At 42.1% G+C, this 20,507-nt stretch overlaps 2 protein-coding genes across 2 annotated transcripts; one reads left to right on the top strand and one right to left on the bottom strand.

Moving 5' to 3' along the window:
- Window positions 1-3,182: 3,182 nt before the first annotated feature.
- On the bottom strand, window positions 3,183-8,472 carry LOC309674475 (C-type lectin domain family 7 member A-like; the record flags this gene model as incomplete). Its single annotated transcript, XM_082486513.1, has 6 exons — window positions 3,183-3,345; window positions 3,623-3,741; window positions 4,656-4,807; window positions 6,227-6,376; window positions 6,706-6,804; window positions 8,382-8,472. The coding sequence occupies 6 exons, from the start codon at window positions 8,470-8,472 to the stop codon at window positions 3,183-3,185; spliced, it is 774 nt and encodes a 257-aa protein (XP_082342639.1).
- A 4,050-nt stretch (window positions 8,473-12,522) lies between these two features.
- TMEM52B (transmembrane protein 52B) lies at window positions 12,523-15,871 on the top strand (the record flags this gene model as incomplete). Its single annotated transcript, XM_082498284.1, has 5 exons — window positions 12,523-12,570; window positions 13,213-13,256; window positions 13,996-14,034; window positions 15,003-15,169; window positions 15,621-15,871. 5 exons carry the CDS (start codon window positions 12,523-12,525, stop codon window positions 15,869-15,871), a joined length of 549 nt encoding a protein of 182 aa, XP_082354410.1.
- Window positions 15,872-20,507: the final 4,636 nt, after the last annotated feature.

Here is a 20,507-nt window from a genome sequence, read left to right as displayed (position 1 = left end):
CGAATGACAGCAGAGGTGACATCGCTCTTAAGACAAATTAATATTGAAGTTGCAGTAATTTTGAAGGACCAGACTTGACAGGTAGCTGTGCAAAATGCAATGGTTAGCACGACTTGCAAAGCTGAGTGGAAAGAATGTTTCTCTAACTCATTACTTACTGAGAACGTTCCCTTTGCTTAGCAGCACGGAACAGATTCCTGTGAACCAACTAGTTTAATGGACCCTGGGCAATCTGAGAAAAGATTTTTGAAGAGGACATTTCAAAGGGAGTTATAAAGAATTGCAGCAAGAACACACAGAGTGACTGAGAAGATGGACCAATGTATAGATGGCTACGGGAAAGGGGAAAGTATAGAAGATAAGTGCATGAAATTGCATAGTTCTGAATTGCTTTAAAGTACTGTATGTTTTAAACTCGTATAGCAAAAGATATGACATCTGTTAACGTAATTATTGTATTGTGACTTAGCGATCATCTTATGTATAAGGGTAAATTTTTCTCTCCTGGTTTACACCAAAAATCAAGAACTGATTTATGCTACATATCAAGGAAATTCAGGGTTAGGTATTAAACAAACACAGTAACAGGTTGTACACTGCACACCTCAGGGCAATTACTGGATGCCAGGTATGCACTCTGCTATACTGTGTAACTTGGCTCATCATGTAGCGGTTCTAATTACAAGTCACTGAGTTATGAAGGTGTGGTATAAAATGAAAAAATCCAGACAGCAATAAGGTCCAGGAATTTCTCCCTTGTTTTATAAGTTCCTGAGCTTGTAAGTATTCAGCAGCCAGGCACGGGGCCAGTGTTTCATGCCCCAGACGGGGGGACAAGACAGGCTAATGGATTCCCCTCCCAAACACAATACAGAACAGCAGACTCTCATTCGGTGTTTTCTTCCTTCATTTTCTTGGGTTTTGGGCTCCCCAGTTCAAGAGGGACAGGGAACTGCTGGAGCGAGTCCAGCGAAGGGCAACTAAGATGATTAAGGGCTTGGAGCATCTGCCTTATGAGGAAAGGCTGCGAGAGCTGGGACTCTTTAGCCTGGAGAAGAGAAGGCTGAGGGGAGACCTTATTATGGCATACAAGTGTCTAAAGGGTGGGTTGAAGGAGGATGGACCCAGGCTCTTTTCAATGGTTCCCAGTGACAGGACGAGGGGCAATGGGCACAAGTTAGAACACAGGAAGTTCCATTCAAATACATGGAAAAACTTCTTTACGGTGAGGGTGACAGAGCACTGGAACAGTCTGCCCAGGGAGGTTGTGGAGTCCCCTTCTCTGGAAATTTTCAAGACCTGCCTGGATGCAGTCCTGAGTAATGTGCTCTAGGCAATCCTGCTTTAGCAGGGGAGTTGGACTGGATGATCTCTAGAGGTCCCTTCCAACTCTGAAAATTCTGTGATTCTGTGATTTCTGCAGCATTTCACTCCTAGCAATAGTCCATAATACCAGTGCTTTTCACATGCAATGCTTTTCCCTCAGCCAGGCCCCTACAATCGAGCATTGCTCCCCTCACTGGTCCACTGACCCAATGCCCATCACACCAGTTCACTCCCATCAGTTTCGCTCACTGCTTCAGCTCTTCACCAGCTCCTCCTCATAGCGGGCCCCTCAGTGAGGGCTCTCCTGCTTCCTCGTGGTGTGATCCTTAAGAACCTCTTGCATTATCAAGGGTTGTAAGAAGGGACCTCTCACCATGCCCTGCATGTGCTAGAACAACAGCCCTGCATGGGTTACCCCTCCCAACATCCATGTTGTACCTGCATCCCCTGTAGACCAGTCAGTGCTGGGATCCCAGGTAGTATCCATGGCTGCTAAGACACCGTGCTTAGACTTAGAAGAGGCAGCATTTCCAGACTATGAGATAGCTGTGTGGCAAGACACTCTGTTATCCCTGCTCCTCTAAATTACTTCTTCATATCCATAATTAATTTAATTGTCATATTGCCAAACGCTCATTTAGTGAGGGATGCAGCACGCTTGGCTGTTGCTACTGCAGAGTTCTGATGCACAGCTTTGTGTCTGAAATAAACATAATTAGAGGCTTGCCTAAATACCTCCACCTTCCCTGACTTACACTTCAATTTTCATTGAATGGCTCAAATTAGTACCAAATACACACAGGAACAGAAATCCCAACCATAGACTTGACTGTTCTGGAGAGATTTCAAAGATCTCTATTGTTTGCTAGTGCCACAGAAGAAAGATCCTCTCTCTGATGCGGTCTTCTCTTTGAGCAGTCTCCTACACAGCAGTGAAGCAGCAGGAGGCTTTGCGTCCTTACAGGCCCTGTATTTGATGGTTGTTGAGCCTACTGTGCACAGTGACTTACTAAAAAGAGACGCTACAGAAAAGGTCAGCAGCAGCAATATTTATTTCAGTTGTGAAATTGTGCAACAGGATGGAAAATGGATTTGAGAAATCAAAGAACTGGATCATACAAAGAACATGGATAATTATCAAGACAGATGTCTTCGAGGAATGCACCTTCCCCGCTAATGCCCGTTACAGCAGAACAACCCACTACCAGCTACACTGGAGTTCCTGGGCTTTAAATTTTGCTGACTTTCCTCAATAAAGATGTGCTGTGTATTTGCCTTCTGTTTTTTGAGCCCATAGGGCATGCAATCCCATTTGAAAGCTTTTCTCTTTAACCAGGAGAACTAGAAATATTTTTATTTGTCTTTTAATTCAGGCTCTGATTCTGTCGCACTGCCTAGTTATCAGCAGATGGGGAGTGAAATTAAATCAAATACTTAGAAATTTATTGTAAATTGGGAGCTTACATCCTGTGTACGCACAATTTTGAAAACGTGACGTGTTGCTCTTACAAACGGTCATTGACTCCGGTTTCTGAGGGATAGGTATGAAACTTTAAAATAGAGTTCTGGAATCATATACTTAATTTTGTTTCATTTAGAAAGGAATTTATGAGAAATGGATAGAAGTGATTACACAAGAATGCAAGGGCTGAAAGAAAAAAGAGGGACTTAAGTTGCTGAAGAAAAAGCCCAAGAATGAGTCTGGCTGATGAGCCAGAGGGCAAAATAAGCTTATATTATCCCTGATGTTACATTACCCTGAGCTCAGACTTGTTTTCTGTATTGCAAACCCTGGGGCAGAACTTGTCCTCACAACAGCGCATGCCAAGACAGGGGTCTCTGCAGAGGTCTGCACGCTAGTGCCTGTCCAAGCAGCTCACTTCCTCGACCACCGCGGGATCCACCACTTTCTCACAAATGTAAAATTTGTACTCGCCACACCGTGCAGTGTCTATGTTTGCACCTTGAAGCCACACACAGTCCGGGAAAGGACTTGAGCTAGCTCGTTGGATCTGAAACCTGTGAAAAAATAGCAGAGATATTCATCACCCCATGGAAAAAGTCACAGGCTGATATAATAATTCTCAACTGCTGCTACCCATTTGACCCCCAATAGCATACAAGCGCGCTGATGGGGGCTCACCTAGGTCGATAAACAAGTGAGTGATGGGTAACCCATCTGCTGGCAAATAGGCAGGGGGACAGGAGATTACTGAGTGGTGGTTAAAGGCTGCTGTTTCTGGCTCATAGCAAATACGCACGGACATGGTCTGCTCCTATCTGTGCGGCAACTTACAGATCAGGGAAGAAAGCTGATCCATCCTCCCACAGCCAGGGCCCCTCAGTTCCATTGCGAGACAGCCCAATCCAGAAAGAGTAAGAACTGTAAGACTGTGCTGATCGCATTACGAAGCCCTGTACAGAAATAAGTGCAAAGCCTGTGAATCACATCCCTGCTTCACTCATAACGGCCTATGATTTGGAAAAGGAGAGAGGCTGCTCACGCCTGTGCGTAACAGACTTTATTTGGCAAGTGAATCTGGGCAGTGCCTCCTGACTCCTGGCAGTCAGTGCTGTTTTGGAGATAATGAAAATGAACCTGCTGAGAGCTTTCAGTAGCTCTCAGTAGAACCGAGATAACTGAAGTTAGCTGCATAATGGGTATAGGATAATGACTTTCTTTCAACACCCTGGTTGCATAAGTCAGGCAGGAAAAGGCCTTTGCATCATTTGCTATCATTGTACACAGGAAATTCAAAATAGAGACAATAAAACCACAGAGTGCAAGCCATAATCCCATTGTCATTAAGGGTCTGGGTAGAAATTCCTTCACAGCGAAGAGCTCTTCTGGCTGTGCTTTATCTGCTGCTTCATCTACAACATAGGAGTCAGAAAAAGATATGATCACCATGTGGGAGAAGAGGCCAGGGAACAGGCCAGGCTGGCGAGCTTTCCAGTTGTGGACAGTAAGAAACTGAAGGCCAGGCTTCTGATGATTGTTAAATAGCTTGCTCTGGCAAGACAACAAAAGAGTTGCCAACCAGTACTAGCATAGTTACATTTGCTCTGAGGTGGGATAAGGATCTAGATGTAGACCCAAGTTGGTGTGTTCCAGTTAACTCCCCCAAAGTCAATAGAGATGCCCCAGGGAGGGTGCAGCCACAGTACAGGCAGATGGGCTCCAAAGGGGCACGGACAGTTTTTGCCCCTTGGTCCAGCCCACACATGCCATAGCATACCATAGTACCAGTGAAAGGATGGAGTGGCTCTTCAGGCCACAGCAAAATGCAGAGTGTATCATTAGAGAGAGAGAAAAAAATAATCTTTACCAGCTCTTCCTTACTCTCTATCTTTAGAAGTCTGGACTCCAGAGCAGAGCATTGAGCCTTGCTTTCTTGCCAAGTTTTCCAGTCCTTTGAAAAGTAGTAGCAGTCCTCCCCATACTGTAGCCAGTTCTCAGGACAAGGAATACATTTATGTCCTTGAAAACAAAAGAGCACCTGATCAGGTTTGTCAATGACGGCAGTCTCTAGTGGTCTAGTAAATCCCTGCAGGATCACTAGAGCAGTGCACGGCCTCCCTATCACAGAGGAGCAACAATTCCTCCTTCATTGTGGACCTACATTCATGTCTTCATTGGAGACTTAATAAACCCAGTTGTCAGAAGACCAGAAAAACATTTCCAAATGAAAATAAACAAAACAAACAAACAACAACAACAACAACAAAAAAACAAATAATAAAGATGTTTTGAATCTAACCAGCAAATCTGGAGGGTGCTAGTAAAAGAAACAGAGAACATTTTGGAAGGTTGACCTACTTTCAGAGAGATGTGGATCTAGGTTGATGTAAAAGGAAGCCTAGACTTTCAGTCATATGGGTACATCTCTATTCACGTGAACTTAATTTTAACGTCTGTTAACATTAGGGCCAGCTCTTCCCTGCTATGTGCTTTACAACACAATTGTAACTGACCTGCCAATCAAAATATGTTGAGATCTCTAGGAACTGGGTCCCAACTATAGGGTGAATCATGTTCATTGCTCTATAGTTTGCAGGACCGTTTTATACTTTAACAAACCAGTGCCAGCTGGGAATGCTAGGACTTGATGCTGGGTGGCAATAGATAGCACAGCATAGTGTACTGGACTCTTACAAGTAGCTTCTGGTTTGCGCTAAATTCAAATGCAGACAATTTTCATAGATAATAACCTTGCTACCCTCTCACAAGATGCTAATTTATTATAATTCTCTTCCCTCTGCTATATGATAATCTAACATATTCAGCTCACCCATCATTAAAGTTTCACACCATTATTTTGCACAAGAAAAAAAAAAATACCCTCAGCATATAGTCAGTAAACTGCTAAAGCCAGTGATTACAATCCCATTTGATAGAGAGCAGCAGTATTTACACTGCTGCATCCACTACTGCATGACAGAATGAAGTTGTCTTGAGGAGTCAAAGCATTCCAGACAATCAAAGCCAGTAGGAATTTACTGTCAAAATTTTTTTATGATAATTCACTGAAACTGATTGTGAAAGAAGGAATGGTAGCATCAGTGAATTTACCTATTAAAACCACTTTTTTTTTTTTTTTTTAAAGTGTCATCATTATGGTATTTTCTGAATTAAAATATTTCGTTTAGGGTATAATCCAGCTCCATTACAAAAATTCAAAAACATACTTCAGAAAGAATGCTACTTAAAAAATTATCAAAATGGAATTTTTTATTTCCATTTCCTTTTGATTGACTCAGTTGAAAATTGTTTTTAAATGAAATAACTCAGGGCAATTTTAGAGATTTTGAATTTTCCTTCCAATATGGTTGATAGAAAAAAAATCAATCCGTGGTTACCACAATGCGATGGAACCGCCATCTTCCCACCACTATGTACCTCTGGAGGTGGCAAGTTGCTTTACAGTCTCTGTCAAGTTCAAATTCTGAGCTTGGAGGAGCTCCAGCTGCTGGTTGAGTCTTTCCACAATTGCCTTTTGCAGGGTGAAGTTTTCATCCCTTTCACGCACAAGGTGGCAGACCAGGTTGACTTGAATCACAGAGAAACAAGAATGAAATTGTTCCATAAATATTAAAGCTAAACTGCTCAATGCAACCTGAATAAACTTACCAAAGACACACATACCTCCCCATGACTGAATATACTTGATCTACATACAGTTTGTGCACAGCTATGAGCAAGACGTAATACATCCCAATTTCAAAGACTGGGAGATCTCTTGAGTGGCAAAACTCTTCCAGCAAGGGACAATTTTTTGCATCATTAATCCCCTAGGCTAATTCTTTTCCTTAACTAATTCCTTAGACTTTTAGTTGTTCATACGGGACTCTGAGCACCCCTTCTGTGCCCATACTTACACCTGGCAGCCAAGACTCCTGCAGCTACCACTGAACTTAGGCAGAAGACCCCAAGCACCACTGTAGCCAGTCGCCAACAGGAAGATGGACTGGGGGAATCTGAGACAAAAAGAAGGAAAAGCAGCAAGAACAGGAACCTCTCATCTTTGTATCTGCAGCTCCTACGTTGCACAAGACAACATGACTGGTAGTCTGCCCAGTGAATTGCCAAGTTTCAAACTGGTATGTGGTATTACATCATGAAAATTGTCCCATTGTTTGGCCGTGGCAAGTCCTCCTTGGTAGTTGGGGGCTGGGAAGTGAGCAAGCCATGAAGACTACCTTAGCCAGGAGCTTTTAAGGGAAAATGAATTGGACAAAAAAAGCTGAACAGCAGAGAACTTCACGTGTGGGGAAAGAATATCAAGGAAGAATTTATCAGCATGGCTGAAATTTTCATATGCAGCCAGGTGTTTTTACTTTGGGGTATTTTTACTTCTGAGTGCCTAATCTGCCAAATCAGGAATAAATTCCCCTTTTCAGAAAATAACCCCAGGAACAGTCATCAATGAAAGCCAGATCCCTGTAAAATAATCTGAAATTAGGGCACACAGATGTGAATGAGACCAGATACCTGCAGTTACACAGTCTCACACTTGGAAATGCACATACCTGTTTTTGCAATGTGGGCAGATGCAAACACCCACGTGAATTCACACAGAGCCCCAAAACACAGAGGAAAGGATTGCTTCCAATTTAAGACTTTTGTGTTCTTTTATTAGACTCCAGTATGAAATTTCCATGGGAATACTTATGTGGAAGTCACCAACAGAAATAACTGGCATACCAAACTGTGGTATTCCTGCCTTTTATCCCCTGTGATCCCTTACCCCAACCAAACGGTTGAGAATAACTCTGCTACATTACTGGTAGTTCAGCTTCAGGCTTCAAGTATGAAACTTAAGGACCCCTCAAAAAGTGAGAATGAGATAATCACTGGCTAACCAATACGGGGAAATTTCCTTCAGAAAAAGCTCTTTAATCTATTAGATTATTACCAAATTTATGAAATTCATCTCAACATTTAGCCAGGCTAGAAAATAGCATCTCTTTGCTTAGCTACTAACTTCATACAGAGCAATTCTAAAGCACTAAGGCACAGCACAAAGAATATAGTTTTGGGATCAGCCACATTCCTCCCTTCCTCTGTGAAGCTATGTAGCAAATTTTTATAATTTTTAAGTACAAAATGGTATTTGTCCATCTATTCCTTCCCTTGAGAAAAAATATATTTTTTCCCTAGCATTTACTTCATTCAGCTAGTCAGATTTAAATAAGTAAAGCTGAAAGACTTTTACAAGGCCCCTTAGGCTGATTACTTCACTAACTTCCAGGAGCTGACACTTAATGCCTAACTGGAACATGTTTATTTTTACTTAACTGCATCCCACAACCTTAATTGTATGTCTCCTCTCAAATCTAAACAGTTTTTCCACATTCTCCACCTTTCCATTCTTTTTAATCTCCTGCCTTTTTTCTTTTGTCCCTCAAATTTCATAGAAGATTTGAGTCCAAAGGGCTCCCAGAAGCCGAGTTGCTTCTTGGTAGGTGACATCCTCCTCTGAGTGTCACATAAAAAATATTCTCCAAGGTGAGAGTTTGCCTTGGAGTGAACTGCCCCCCAACACCAGCACTACCTTTCGCTCTGGCAGTCTGGAACTCCCGGTCCTGGGATTTTTCCAATGTCGTGAACTTCAGGTCTGCGTATGTCACTTCTTCACTTGCCATTTCTGGCAAGGTTACAGGAGAATTCAAAAATTTGGTTGCTCCCACAGGAGAAACAGGGACAAGTTTCTGGCTGGGATCAAACAAACGGTCAGTGTCATGGGGAGCTAACAGAGTGATTCATGTGGCAGTCAGAAGGGGGTTTTGACTCATAGCAAAGGATTTCATGACAAAGCGATGCTTGGGGTTGTTTACGTGAAGCAGAGTCCCAGAACAGTATTTAAATCTCCCGTGTGTGCAAAAATGCAATGGAACGTGGATATCTCACAGTTCTCACTTCCTGGAACAGATGCATAGAGTTACCCAATTTGGGGGTACATCATTTCTGCAGAAAGAAAAAGAAGGAAGGGGAGAGGTGAAGAGGAAATTACATTAACTTTGGATTAAGTCTAAACAATTCCTTGAAGTTTTTCAGTAGCAGGGGAGTTTGTTTCCTGGCTTTATTATACAGTGATTAATATTCAGTAAATTCAGCCAGAAGGGCTCCTTGAACTCTCAAGGAGCACAGAAGGATTGGAGGTAAAATAAAGTGAGAAACATACCGATCGCCTTTGCTTATTGCTTGTAAGAACTTCACACTTGTCCTGATTGGGTAGCACATGGACTTGTCGCACTCATTGCCCATTCCTAGGACACAAAGAAATGAGTCCAGGTTTCCCAGTCGCTGTTCCAGGTATGTCTGCACTGTAAAAGAGAATGAGCTGAAGAAATCTGTGGAACTAAAGGGGAGCCTGGGTAGAAAATTCATGCACCGGAGTATGATGCTGTGCTCCTGGACTAGCTCTGGCCTGGAAGCAGTCTAGGCAAAGTCACACGTGATAATCCCCGCCTTTTAGCAACAGAGCACAGCAGCATGCCATTGCACTGGGGCTGCCGCTGCATCCCAGGAGGGGTCACCTGTCAGCTTGAGAACCTGCACAACGCTCTCTCGAATTCTGAGCACAAGGAATAACATGGAGAAACTTATCTGGTCCTACGCTTCCTGGTATTTCTAGGTCTGCTGGTGAAATGACAGGAACGAGACCTGAACTGTCAGTTTTATTTCATATGGCTCTACCGCACACGGCCCAAGAACTGCTGGTCTCACCAGCTGTTAACTTGGGAACAAGGATGACACCAGGTAGCACAGAATGTAATCCCCCAGCACCACGTCTCACATGTTAATTTACAGGAGTGTCTTACCCTGTCTCCAATGTGTTGCTGCTTTTGAACCCCCTGTCACATTTTCTGTCCAGGGGAGGTAACTACCCTTATGTCCTCAGTGGAAAGAGCATGAAATGTGGGAGAGAAGTATTCTGCTTCTTTATGCGCAGTTTATTCAATAACGATCTCGTTCTGTTTTACAAGAAATGGAGCCCTTTTGGATTATCTTCATCCAGTATAAAATACATGAAAGCTTTGATAATGTCTTACTATACCTGCAAAAGTATCAGGGATCCTTGTGAGCCTCAAATGTGTTCCCACAGTTTACATTTCTAAACACCCATGGGGAAGTATTGGGTATGATTAATCAAGTTGGCTCTAGTGGAATACTCCTTTGAAGAGTAACAGGGAACAAGCAACAATTTCTCAACAGCTACTAAGAGCAGTACAACAGCAATTTTTTTAGCTTTTTAAGAAGCTTTACTCCCAGTTAAGATCATGCTACCTAGGAAATAAAAGCTAGAACAGGCTTGACACACATCCCTTGGTACAACCAGAACTGGGAAGCAGAGAGGACAGAAGTATTTTCTGTCCATACGATGATCTGCTTTCTCTGGCATCCAAGGAAGGTTATGTTCAAATCACATAGCTCACTGTGGAATAGACCCTTAGATTTTAAACAATCACAAAGACCGGTGAAAAGTCAATGATGAGATATCTTTGTTTGGTTTAGCAGTTCTGTAAGAGTCTGATCACATTTTTAAAACCTTTTGAAAGGCGGTGAGGGGAAAATATGAAAGAGAAAAGTCACTTCAATATAACATAAAACAAAGAAAAATAAAATATTGAGATAATAGAGGTGAAATACCAGGGGAATGTGGAGAAATTTAAACCATTGTTGGATGATAGCCTAGCGGGGCCATTACTGGCTTACTGGAAGCACAGTATTAATGGCAATGCCATAGAAATAGGAAAAGAATGATCAATAAGTTTCAGCAAGAATGACTTATGATATGCTTTTGTAGGGGTCACTGTTTCAAGTCACACTGCTGCTTTTTCTTTAGGGAAATTTTTTATCACTTTATCTGATATTTCTCCAGTTTGAGCCTTCTAGAATTTGAAATTGTCATGGGATTGAATTTCAGTTAGAAATCAAATTATAATCTAATGAATTATAGCCCCTGAAAAATATAAACATTGGTAATCTGCACTTCTTTTCCACATTGAATCCCACTGGTTTTAAAAGCCATACATACAAGAAAGGTTATTTTACAGTTCTGCTGGGTCTTTTCTTCTAAAATTCCTATAATACACAAAAGAATTTAAGGACAAAGAGACAAAAAGAATATTGGGCATTTCCCATGTAAATACAAAGCCAATAGCTCATGTTTCTATGTTTCTTATTTGTCCACCAGGACTCAGAAAGCTTCTTCCAGTAGCAGACTAGTTTAGATAGATAGATAGATAAGACATACAGACAGACAGATAAATATATAAAGAAGTGCATGCTTATACTCCATGTTTATACTGCACCACTACTTTTTATAATTAGGGAATGGTAAATGGTTTTTAGCCTGCCTTGGGAGAATACATTATGTTCATGAATCCATTGGTTCTGCTCTGCAGCCCTAATATGCATCACCAAGGCTAATGATTCACCCGTTTAATGTGAATGCATTGTGATTGCAACATGGAGCAACAAGTTTCTCTCGTTGCTATCTTGCCCTTAACATGTATTTATGCACCAGTCCCAGGTGGTTCCCAAACACAAATAGTAACACACTACTGAGTAGCATTTTTTTCTCTCTCAGCTATTCAAAAGAGAAAGAGAAGGTGAACACAATTATATGCATGTAATAATACTCTCAATAGCCATGAGCAGTAACAGAAATATAAAGCAGTTCTACAAGAGAGAGAAAATTAATGGGTCGCTGAATGGAACCTACAAATATAATCAGCTGCAGGACAAATAGTATCCAGGATAGGAGAATCAACATGTATTCCTTGTGATGCAAAGTATTTAGGGGGACTTGGCTGGCCGTGTAGGAAGTTCAGGAGTGGGACCTGTGAGTGAGCAGACTGTCAGTTGCAGGACTGACATAGCCGACTACCAGGTAAGAGGGATGGTGGCAAAGCCTTAAAATGGGAGATACAAGAGGTGTTGCATATGCTGTATATAATTATATATACATTTATACAAAATGCTGTATACAATTATTCTTTTGCAAACTCTTTCACTTCAGCAGGAACCTCTTGCTAGTAACATACACGCTAGATGTTGATCATGTGTCTAAAGTGAATAGATTGGCTCCACAGACATAGGACAACGTGAGCGCAGGGACAGAAAAGGTACTGGAGGAGGGGGAGGAATCTGAACTCCATTTAAACAGGTCAATAACATGACCTTCAACCCACCCCCCTCGGGGTAGGGGCGGGGAGAGGAATAACTGGGAATCAACAAACTCAGAGACCCTTTCTGCTCACAGAAGGGAACGGTCAGGTCTGCAGAGATCTCATGATGCCCTTCACTGAACTAGTTCAACATCTAAAGTAAGAACTTGCAGCCACCGCTTTTCTCCTGATCTGACTGGAAGGCTTTAGAGATCCCTTCAAAAGAGGGAGGGAAGCAGGCCAAGAGAATAACAAAAAGAGACAGGCAGAAACAAACAGGAATTGCCAGTGACAAAAAGTGAAAGAGAGAAAGCAAGAATCTGAAGGGCAAAGAAGACGTATAGACGCAGAGGAGGACAGAAGGGGGTAGAGTAGGAAGAAGAGATTGGATTCAACGCCAACAAGGAATCTGTGCCTTCTCTTGGTCAGTGGACTAGTGAGGATGAACTGAAACTAGAAAGGACAAGAAGACATCGAGCAGCTTGAAACACCAAGAGGCCACAGAACCACCCTGCGGGCATGCATAGCCCAGTCATGATCTGCTTTGTTTTAGGGTGTTTCTTACGGGTAAGTCACATCTCAGATTACTTTTTATGGGGTCTCTGCTCAGTTAGGGAGTTACCTTGGAAAGATGAAAGAGCATTAGCAATTAACAGTAACAATAATTTCCCTGATATTAGAAAGAACTGGACATAACAAAGGCAGACATGCAGAAGAGAAGAATATTTGCTGCTATGCCAGGGATGATAACACAGAGGTCAGGGTACCCAAGGAAAAGGAATGAGAAGGGTAGGAGTGGAGGGACAGAGCAGAATTCAAGTCAGTTTGGGTATAATATGAAGTAGGACATTTGAAGGTTCTTAATACTTGAGCATGGAGAAGGATCTACATCTGTAGCATGACATAGCTTGTGGTGGCAAAGGGAAACCTGAGGTGAGGGTGAAGGTAAGTCAGGGTCTGTGCTGGGAACAGTGCTAAGTAGGATTATAAGGACTACAGGAAGTTAAGATATGAAACAATGCAGTTGCTATCACAGAAACTTCGAATCTACAGCAGAATATATGATGGAAACAACAGAAGATAGATAACAGTAAGTGCTTACTGTAGGAGATTCAGACTGGTAGTAGTCCCGGTGACCAGAGATAAAAGTTGCACATGACAAAGACTTAATTCACTCTAGCTGTGTCTTGTTTGGTTTTCTCCTTGTAGTTCTCCCAAGTGAGAGGTGAGGAAGGCTGTCTTAACACTGAACTGTAAGTATTTGTTGATCTTGCACTCTTTTAAGAAGACAATGAAGAACAAAGGCTGTAGTAGACATCAGTGTTAAGACATGGTGGCTGACATTTTCCGGAAAAGCTTACTTTAATTGAGACTATTGAAAATTCACGTAAAATTTCCACTGCTTTGAATGTGAAGTGTATTATTTACTATCTATTTAACATATTGATCATGTGGTACTGTTCCTGCTACCTATTTGGATAACTGCAATGGTTAAGAGCTTTCTAGTGTAATTTTGATTGATTGACTGAGATTATAAATTTGGAATTGACCTTTCTTTGAAAAATTAACATGGTGCTTTGGTGAATATTCCACTTGGTGATGTCATTTGTAAGGATAACAGAAATCAAGACAAAGCAAATATGAAAAATTGGCTAGGAAGATTCTTTCTTTGACTAAGTCTTTTTTGACTTCTTTGTGTCATTAAAAATGCACAGGCAGGTCTACTAACTAAAACTAAAGGAACATACAACACAGCATGCAAAATGTACCCACAGGGACAGAAAGAAATCAAAGAGAAAGTCAGAAAAAAAAAACAAAGCAAAAGGCAACAGGGTTGGGCAGACTAAATTGTGAAAAAAAAAAATAAAAGACGGGAAGTTCAGAAATTTTAACATCAGGAGCATCAGGGGAGCTGGAAGAGGATACAGTAGGGATCTTCCCATTTATTTGGCATTCTGCGGCTAACTGTATGTTGTACCCTCTTCTCCTCAGCTGTTCAGGTACGGAGTGGGACCGTTTGTGGTATATCTGGTAAGATGGCATATGTTTACTTTAAATATCTGCATCACTGGACAATTCCAGCAACAAAGAGTGGGATTAAATGTGACCCACTCAAGTGTGATGCCATCCCCCGCTTTCCCTTGGGACACTAATGCTCTACAGTAGCAAGACAACCCCTTAGCTGTTGCATCGTCTTTAACAAATGTTGAGTTGCCAGCCTCCTTTTTTATTCCACATATTAATTTAGTCAGGTGAACAATATTAATAAAGCATTCATAGCACAATATGCCTTTTAAAAGGCCCATTTTTAAAGTAATTTCAGTCTGTTTCCTCAGTAATTCTCAACAGGATGAGACTAAAAAGGATGGTAGTTGTTTGATGTCTACAAGGCTGCATTAATAAGAGTATACCCAGCAGACTGAGAGATATGATTTTTCCTCTCTGCTTGTCACTCATGAGGCCACATCTGGAATATATAGTCCAGTCTTAGTCCAGTCGTGGTCCCTCAGTACAAGAAAGATGTTGACAAACTGGAGCAAGTCCACTGGAAAGACAATAAAATGGCCAGGTGTCCAGAGGACATGGTGTATGAGGCAGGGCTGAAAGGACCAGGTTTGTTCAGCCTGGAGGCAGCTAAGGAGGCAACCTAACTGCAGTTTTCCACTATCTAAAGTGGATCTAGAGAGAAAATGGAGCCAGAGTCTTCTCAGAGGTGCCCAGCAGAAGGACCTGAGGCAACTGGCCAAGCTACATCCAGAGAAATTCTGATTAGACAGAAGGAAAAAATGCTTCCCCCGCGGGTGGTGCAGCACCGGAATGGGTGCCCGGAGGGGACGTGGGATATCCATCTCTGGAGACTGTCCAAACTCTGCTGGACAAGGGTCCAAATGACCATGTCTAGCTTTGAGGTTATCCCTACTTCAAGCAGGGAGAGACCTTAAAATGACCCCTGAAAACAAAGGTTTTCTGTCCTAAATCTGTGTCCTCTCCCTTTCCAGGCTGGTGGTGGTGATCGGTGGGCTGTTGCTCCTGTGTGGCCTGGTTTCCCTCTGCGTGAGATGCTGTTTTCATTGCCGTCAGACAGGGGAGGAATCAGGTCCTCAGCCCTACCAGGTCACCGTCATCGCTTTTGATCATGACAGCACCCTCCAGAGCACCATTACCTGTGAGTTGACTTTGACAGAGGCTGTGGACCTCAGCACAGCCTGACGCGAGGGGCTGCACTGTAAAAAGCCCACATTGCAGCACCCCAAGGCTGGCAGAGGGAAGTTCATAGCAGGATGCAGGGAAAGCAAGATCTGTACATAGTACAAATTAATGTGCTCACCAGGCTTCATGTAGCAAATGCAGCTAGATGGTGAATCAGCTTTGAGACATGTTTGGGTAGAATTAAGGCAGCTACGAGCCTCGGTGGCATTTGAGGAAGGAGTAATTGTGGGATGTTGCTGATGGGGTTTAACACACCTCCCATTTAGGGAAGGATGAAGGGGCAGGAAAAGGCAAACATTCAGGCTGTGTGGAGAGAAAAGCCTGGTGCGCTACAGATATACTTGTCCTCCTCTAATCACATGGTGCTTTCAGGATGAGGCAAACAGCATTTTTCTCCTCCCTTTCAGCTCTCCATTCTGTGTTTGGGCCTGCTGCCAGAAGGATATTAGCAGTGGCACGCTCCCATAATACTGCGCAGGGAACGCCACCCCTCTCAGTATCAGACACTCCTCCAGTCTACGAAGAAGCTCTGCACATGAGCAGATTCACAGTTGCCAAGACGGGGCAGAAAGTGCCAGACCTGGATCCAGTGCCGGAGGAAAAACTGCATGCATCCGCTGAGGGCAAGGATGCCCATCCAGCCCTCCCAGGACACTAGTGCCTGTTTTTACTGAATGGCAAATAATACAGAATAATTAAATGCGGACACTAATTCTTCTGAACAGGGTTAGGAATATCAGATTAACCTCCTTAGTCTAATGAGAAAGGGAAAAAAAAAAAAAAAAAGAGACTAAAATAGGTTTAGATCTAGCATATTTTGATGGCTCCTTTTGACAGCTCCTTGAGATAATCAACAATTGGCCTTCCGCAAGTCCATTTATTACAAACACACGCAGCACTGGTATCACCCTTTGCACAAACAAGCAGGCAGCCGGATCGAGCTGCTGAGTCACTTTGCAGGCTAGTGACCTGCAGGGAGATTGCAGATGCTGCCTCATTCTGCTTGCCTCCAGTCTAAGTTTCCTGGGTATGGCAGAGAGGTTTTCACAAGAGGAAAAAGAATGACATGTGAGGAGGTCTTAATACCTAATAATAACAACAAACTTCTGGAAAGTGCCAACCATTTATAGTAAATTAAAAAAAAAACAAAAAAAAAAACAAAGAAGGAGCTGTGTGGTAACACAATCTGCATGTAAACAAAAGATAGCATACATTTGGTAGTATGCGCAGTATAGTGCCCTACAGGATATATAGAATGAATAAAGACTGGTTATGAATATGATATATAGCAATTCTGAAATAGTAGTCATAATCTCTTATATTTGAATTAAAAAAATAGATGTGCAATAACAGATCAAACAAAGGGGAGGAGAAGGAACACTACTCCTGAAGTAAAGTTCAATCACATTTCAGTTCCATTCATATTGTATCATTTATTAATTATTCCTAATGTTGCTGGCAAAAGCAGATCAAATTAAATAAAACCATTTAAACTATTTAAGCCATTTCTCAAAAAAAATAATTTGTGAGTCTTTCCTGATTGATACAAATGTGTTGAATCATCCAGAAATATTAATCAAACTGTTTAGATGAACACAGCTATGGACCATCTGTAAAATATTTTCTTGGACTAAGTACTCATGAGAAGGTAACTGTTGAATAACATCTGTATTGTGTCTACCCCAGGTTCAGCAACTCAAAACATTAAAGCAGAAGGACATCCCATATCAGATCATAAGCAGTCATTAATTAATTGCATGCATATGTTACTGCTGACATGAATGCACAGGTCATGGATATTACATCTTTCTGAAGTGCCTGCATTGCCCTTCCTACCGGAGTACCCAAATTCTCACTGTCCTTAATTTGCTGATCTTCACAACACTCCTGTGAAAATACAGAAAATAGGGTTATTTTGTGGATAAGGAGAACAAGGACCAGGTCCCCAGATATATTTAGGAATGTAACTGCTGTTGAGATTACAGCCATGGAGAGTTTTACAGAAGGTTGATAAGATAGCATAAAGCAGAACTGAACAAGCAAAATGCCTTTGATGGTGTCCCAAACCTCGTCCGGTCACAGGAATTTTGAATCCAAGGGAATTTAATGAGGGTCTTGATTTGCTACGTCACAAACCGCTTCCTGAATTGCCTAGTCATTACCTAACTGTACCATTAATGAGTGATAAACTGGAATTGAATAAATAAATGGCATATAAGGTTATGTCTCTTATGCTATACAGCACGCTTGAAATAATAATAACAACTGTTTGTGCAACATCTACTGGAGACCTATTTCGTCAGCTGCTCTCTGAAGTCCATTTCAAGCCTGACTTCTCCACCAAGCTGCAGAACATTTCCTGGAAGTCTCTTGTTTACTCCACAGTAAAAGCCTGAAGCAAGCAGAGACATTTGGATCTGCTGAACATGCGTCGAGCGCTATCAAACCCAGAAACTTCCTGGAAACTTTCCCAATCGTTTCCAGGGGGAACATACCATTCCTCCGCCGCCTCCCCCCCTTTCCTTCCGCCTGCGAGCCCCGAGCTCTGCGGGAACTTAACACGAGATGGCAGCCCAGATCCACAGGGCAGCAATCCTGCATAGCAAAACAGGAATGCGCAATTTTTAATAATTTGCAATAATAATTACAGCGTAAATTCTTTATAAAAGGCGCAATAAAAAGGGAAGTTTAAAAATTCTTAATTTTCCCCTTCTCTGCATCATATCACATCCTCTATCTCCTTTCTTGGTTTCAAGGGGCAAAGTTACAGGTCGCTCGTAGCCAAAGCTGGGTATTACCTGCTGATTTCAGCGTACTTCCCTTGACCAGAGCCAGTATTGTCTAAATCTTCTGTCCCTTCCCCTCTGCTCACATCCTTCTTTCCTTGTCTCACTTAGTTGTTTGGTGCTAAAGCAGGTACCCTCAAGTTGTTTTTACTGGCAAGACGTCCAAAATATTCCATGTGACCACAATGATAGCTATAACTTCACTTGCTCAGGGATTGCTTCCTAATAAACTGACTTCAGATGAGCAATTTCAGAGAATATTTATAACTCTTGCAAGGGATCAGCCACTCAGAGCCCATAACGACATGATGAAACACCAGATGAAAACAAGCAAAAACCAGAAGCAGATCTACAGACACGCTATCTAACCATACAAGGTTGTGTAGGAAAGCAAAGACCAGGTGTCAGTGACTGGAAACACTTCACTCTCACCCTCAGACCTATTATGATACAAAGATGTCCTCTCCTCACAAACAATCCAAAAATGAGGACAGGGTTAGTAAAGACCACATGTACTTTGTGAAAAAGCAGGACCACGCTCCGTAAAAATATAGCAAGTTTACTTATTTACAGAGGTAAACTGCTCCTTGGTACTGCAGTTTGCTGGTTTTCAGCTGTTTATTTTACTCCATTAGTGGTAGTTTCATCTCACTGTTGAGTCTGGACTTTGAATATATTTTGTGTGTTGTATTATATTGACCAATAAGCACTTTGAAATCTTTTATGCTTTCAGACTGAAAATTAAGTACAAATATTAAATATTATTAAACATAAAAAAACACTTTCATGGAAAATTTAAACAAATATTCAAATATCAACTGTTTTCCCCACACTTAACAGCAATAGGGACATGAACTGCTCACAAATACAGAATAACATACATTGCAAAATAAATAAAAGGTTTCTGTTAATCATTAAATAATTTTAGGGTTTGTTCAGCTGCTGTGTACAGCTACTGGTGTCAAGTAGGCTGCACTGGAGCACCCGTTTTCTGTAGAGCATGCCAATATCCTGAACAACACGGGAAAGAAAACCATCAAAAGCAATTCTCTTTAGTTATGAATAATTATCTGCATCTAAAGATTCCTATGCACTTTACAGACTTTAACCATGTTGTCAAGCTGCCTACGCATCAGACAAGCCTTAGTATTCCATTTGTAGATAGGGAAAATGATGCACAAAGTACTAAAGATAACTATTATAACCAAGTCGCTGACCCTTGGCTCGTCTTTGGCTCGCTTGTTCACTCAACCCTTGACCAAACACTGGGAAAAGGGTGGGACCCAAGCAAGCATAGGACAAGTGACATCCAAGGAAAAAGAGCAACCAGTCTCCACTGACTACCTTTAGCCTGCACACAGAGTGGGCTGCAACCACGAGGGGAACACTGACAACAGGTGCTGCAAAGCAGTTGTCCACACCACCTTTAAGTTCCCCTAGAACATGGGGTACTTGAGAAAGACTGGTCTTCAGAAACACCCCACCAGGCCCACTGTTGTGTTGCTTCTTTGTTTTCAGAGGACTGTAAGTAACAATGATGCCCGTCCCCAACAGGCCACTCCAAACAATTGGCTGGAACAAAGGGATCTCAGACTTGCATTATTCAGATCTGGGGTCTTGTCCTTTTTACTGCTGCTTTTCACCATGCAACAAGGTATGTTCATTCTTTAATCTCCTCATAACATCATTTGTATGCATTTAAGCAACTTGAGCTGAGGCTGGGCCATACAATCAACTTGGGAGGACTGAGCAGCTTTTTTGTAAAAAATAGGAATCTGTAGAAAACAGAGCAGTGAGATGGCAGTTCAGCATAGACAACACAGAGCTATTTCCTAGAGGAAAGGAAAACATCAACACAATTAGCCATTGTTTGCTGGGAGTGACTAACCCTGTGCCCTCACCCAGGGCCAATGTGCCTGTACTGGCTCTGAGGCTGCTATAGATCCAGTGCCAAGCGAAACTGGTGACCAGTCACGAGTGGTGCAGGAGGGATACCAGGCAAGAACTGTGCCATGGATAGACATCAAACGGAGCAGAATCACAAGTAACTTCAGGTACGCCCTCTGTGGTTTAATCACCATTCAGACCACAAAGTAGTCTGACAAGAGAGGCTTTGACATGCTGAATCCACACTAAAGATTAAAAAAAAAAAAAAAGTAAATAACTAAATTCAGCCTGTTGAGGCACAAATGGAATAAGTACCCAAGAGGAGGTACTAATGAAAGAAATATCCAAGGGGGTCCAGAGTTATAGGTAGCTGAACAGTAGCTCCAGGAGGCTGCCAAAAGACATCCAGCTAGATGACATCTGCAAGGAACACAGGACAAATAATGGATATTTTTCTCCTTAATTCACAGAACTGTAGCCAGTTAGCTACCTAAGCTAGCTTCACATCACAGCAGTGCACTGCAGAGCTCCTAGCAGCGACCTTGGAGCACTGTGTGATACAGCATGGGCTGCAAACCCTGCGCCCAGATTCTGTGCAAATATTTTTATCTCCTGCTTCCA

This window comes from Vanellus vanellus (genome assembly GCF_965231255.1).
Source record: "Vanellus vanellus genome assembly, chromosome: 1".
NCBI classification, from domain to species: Eukaryota; Metazoa; Chordata; class Aves; order Charadriiformes; family Charadriidae; genus Vanellus; species Vanellus vanellus.
The sequence above is the reverse complement of the archived record's forward strand: the minus strand, read 5'-3'. Positions and strand labels throughout refer to the sequence as shown.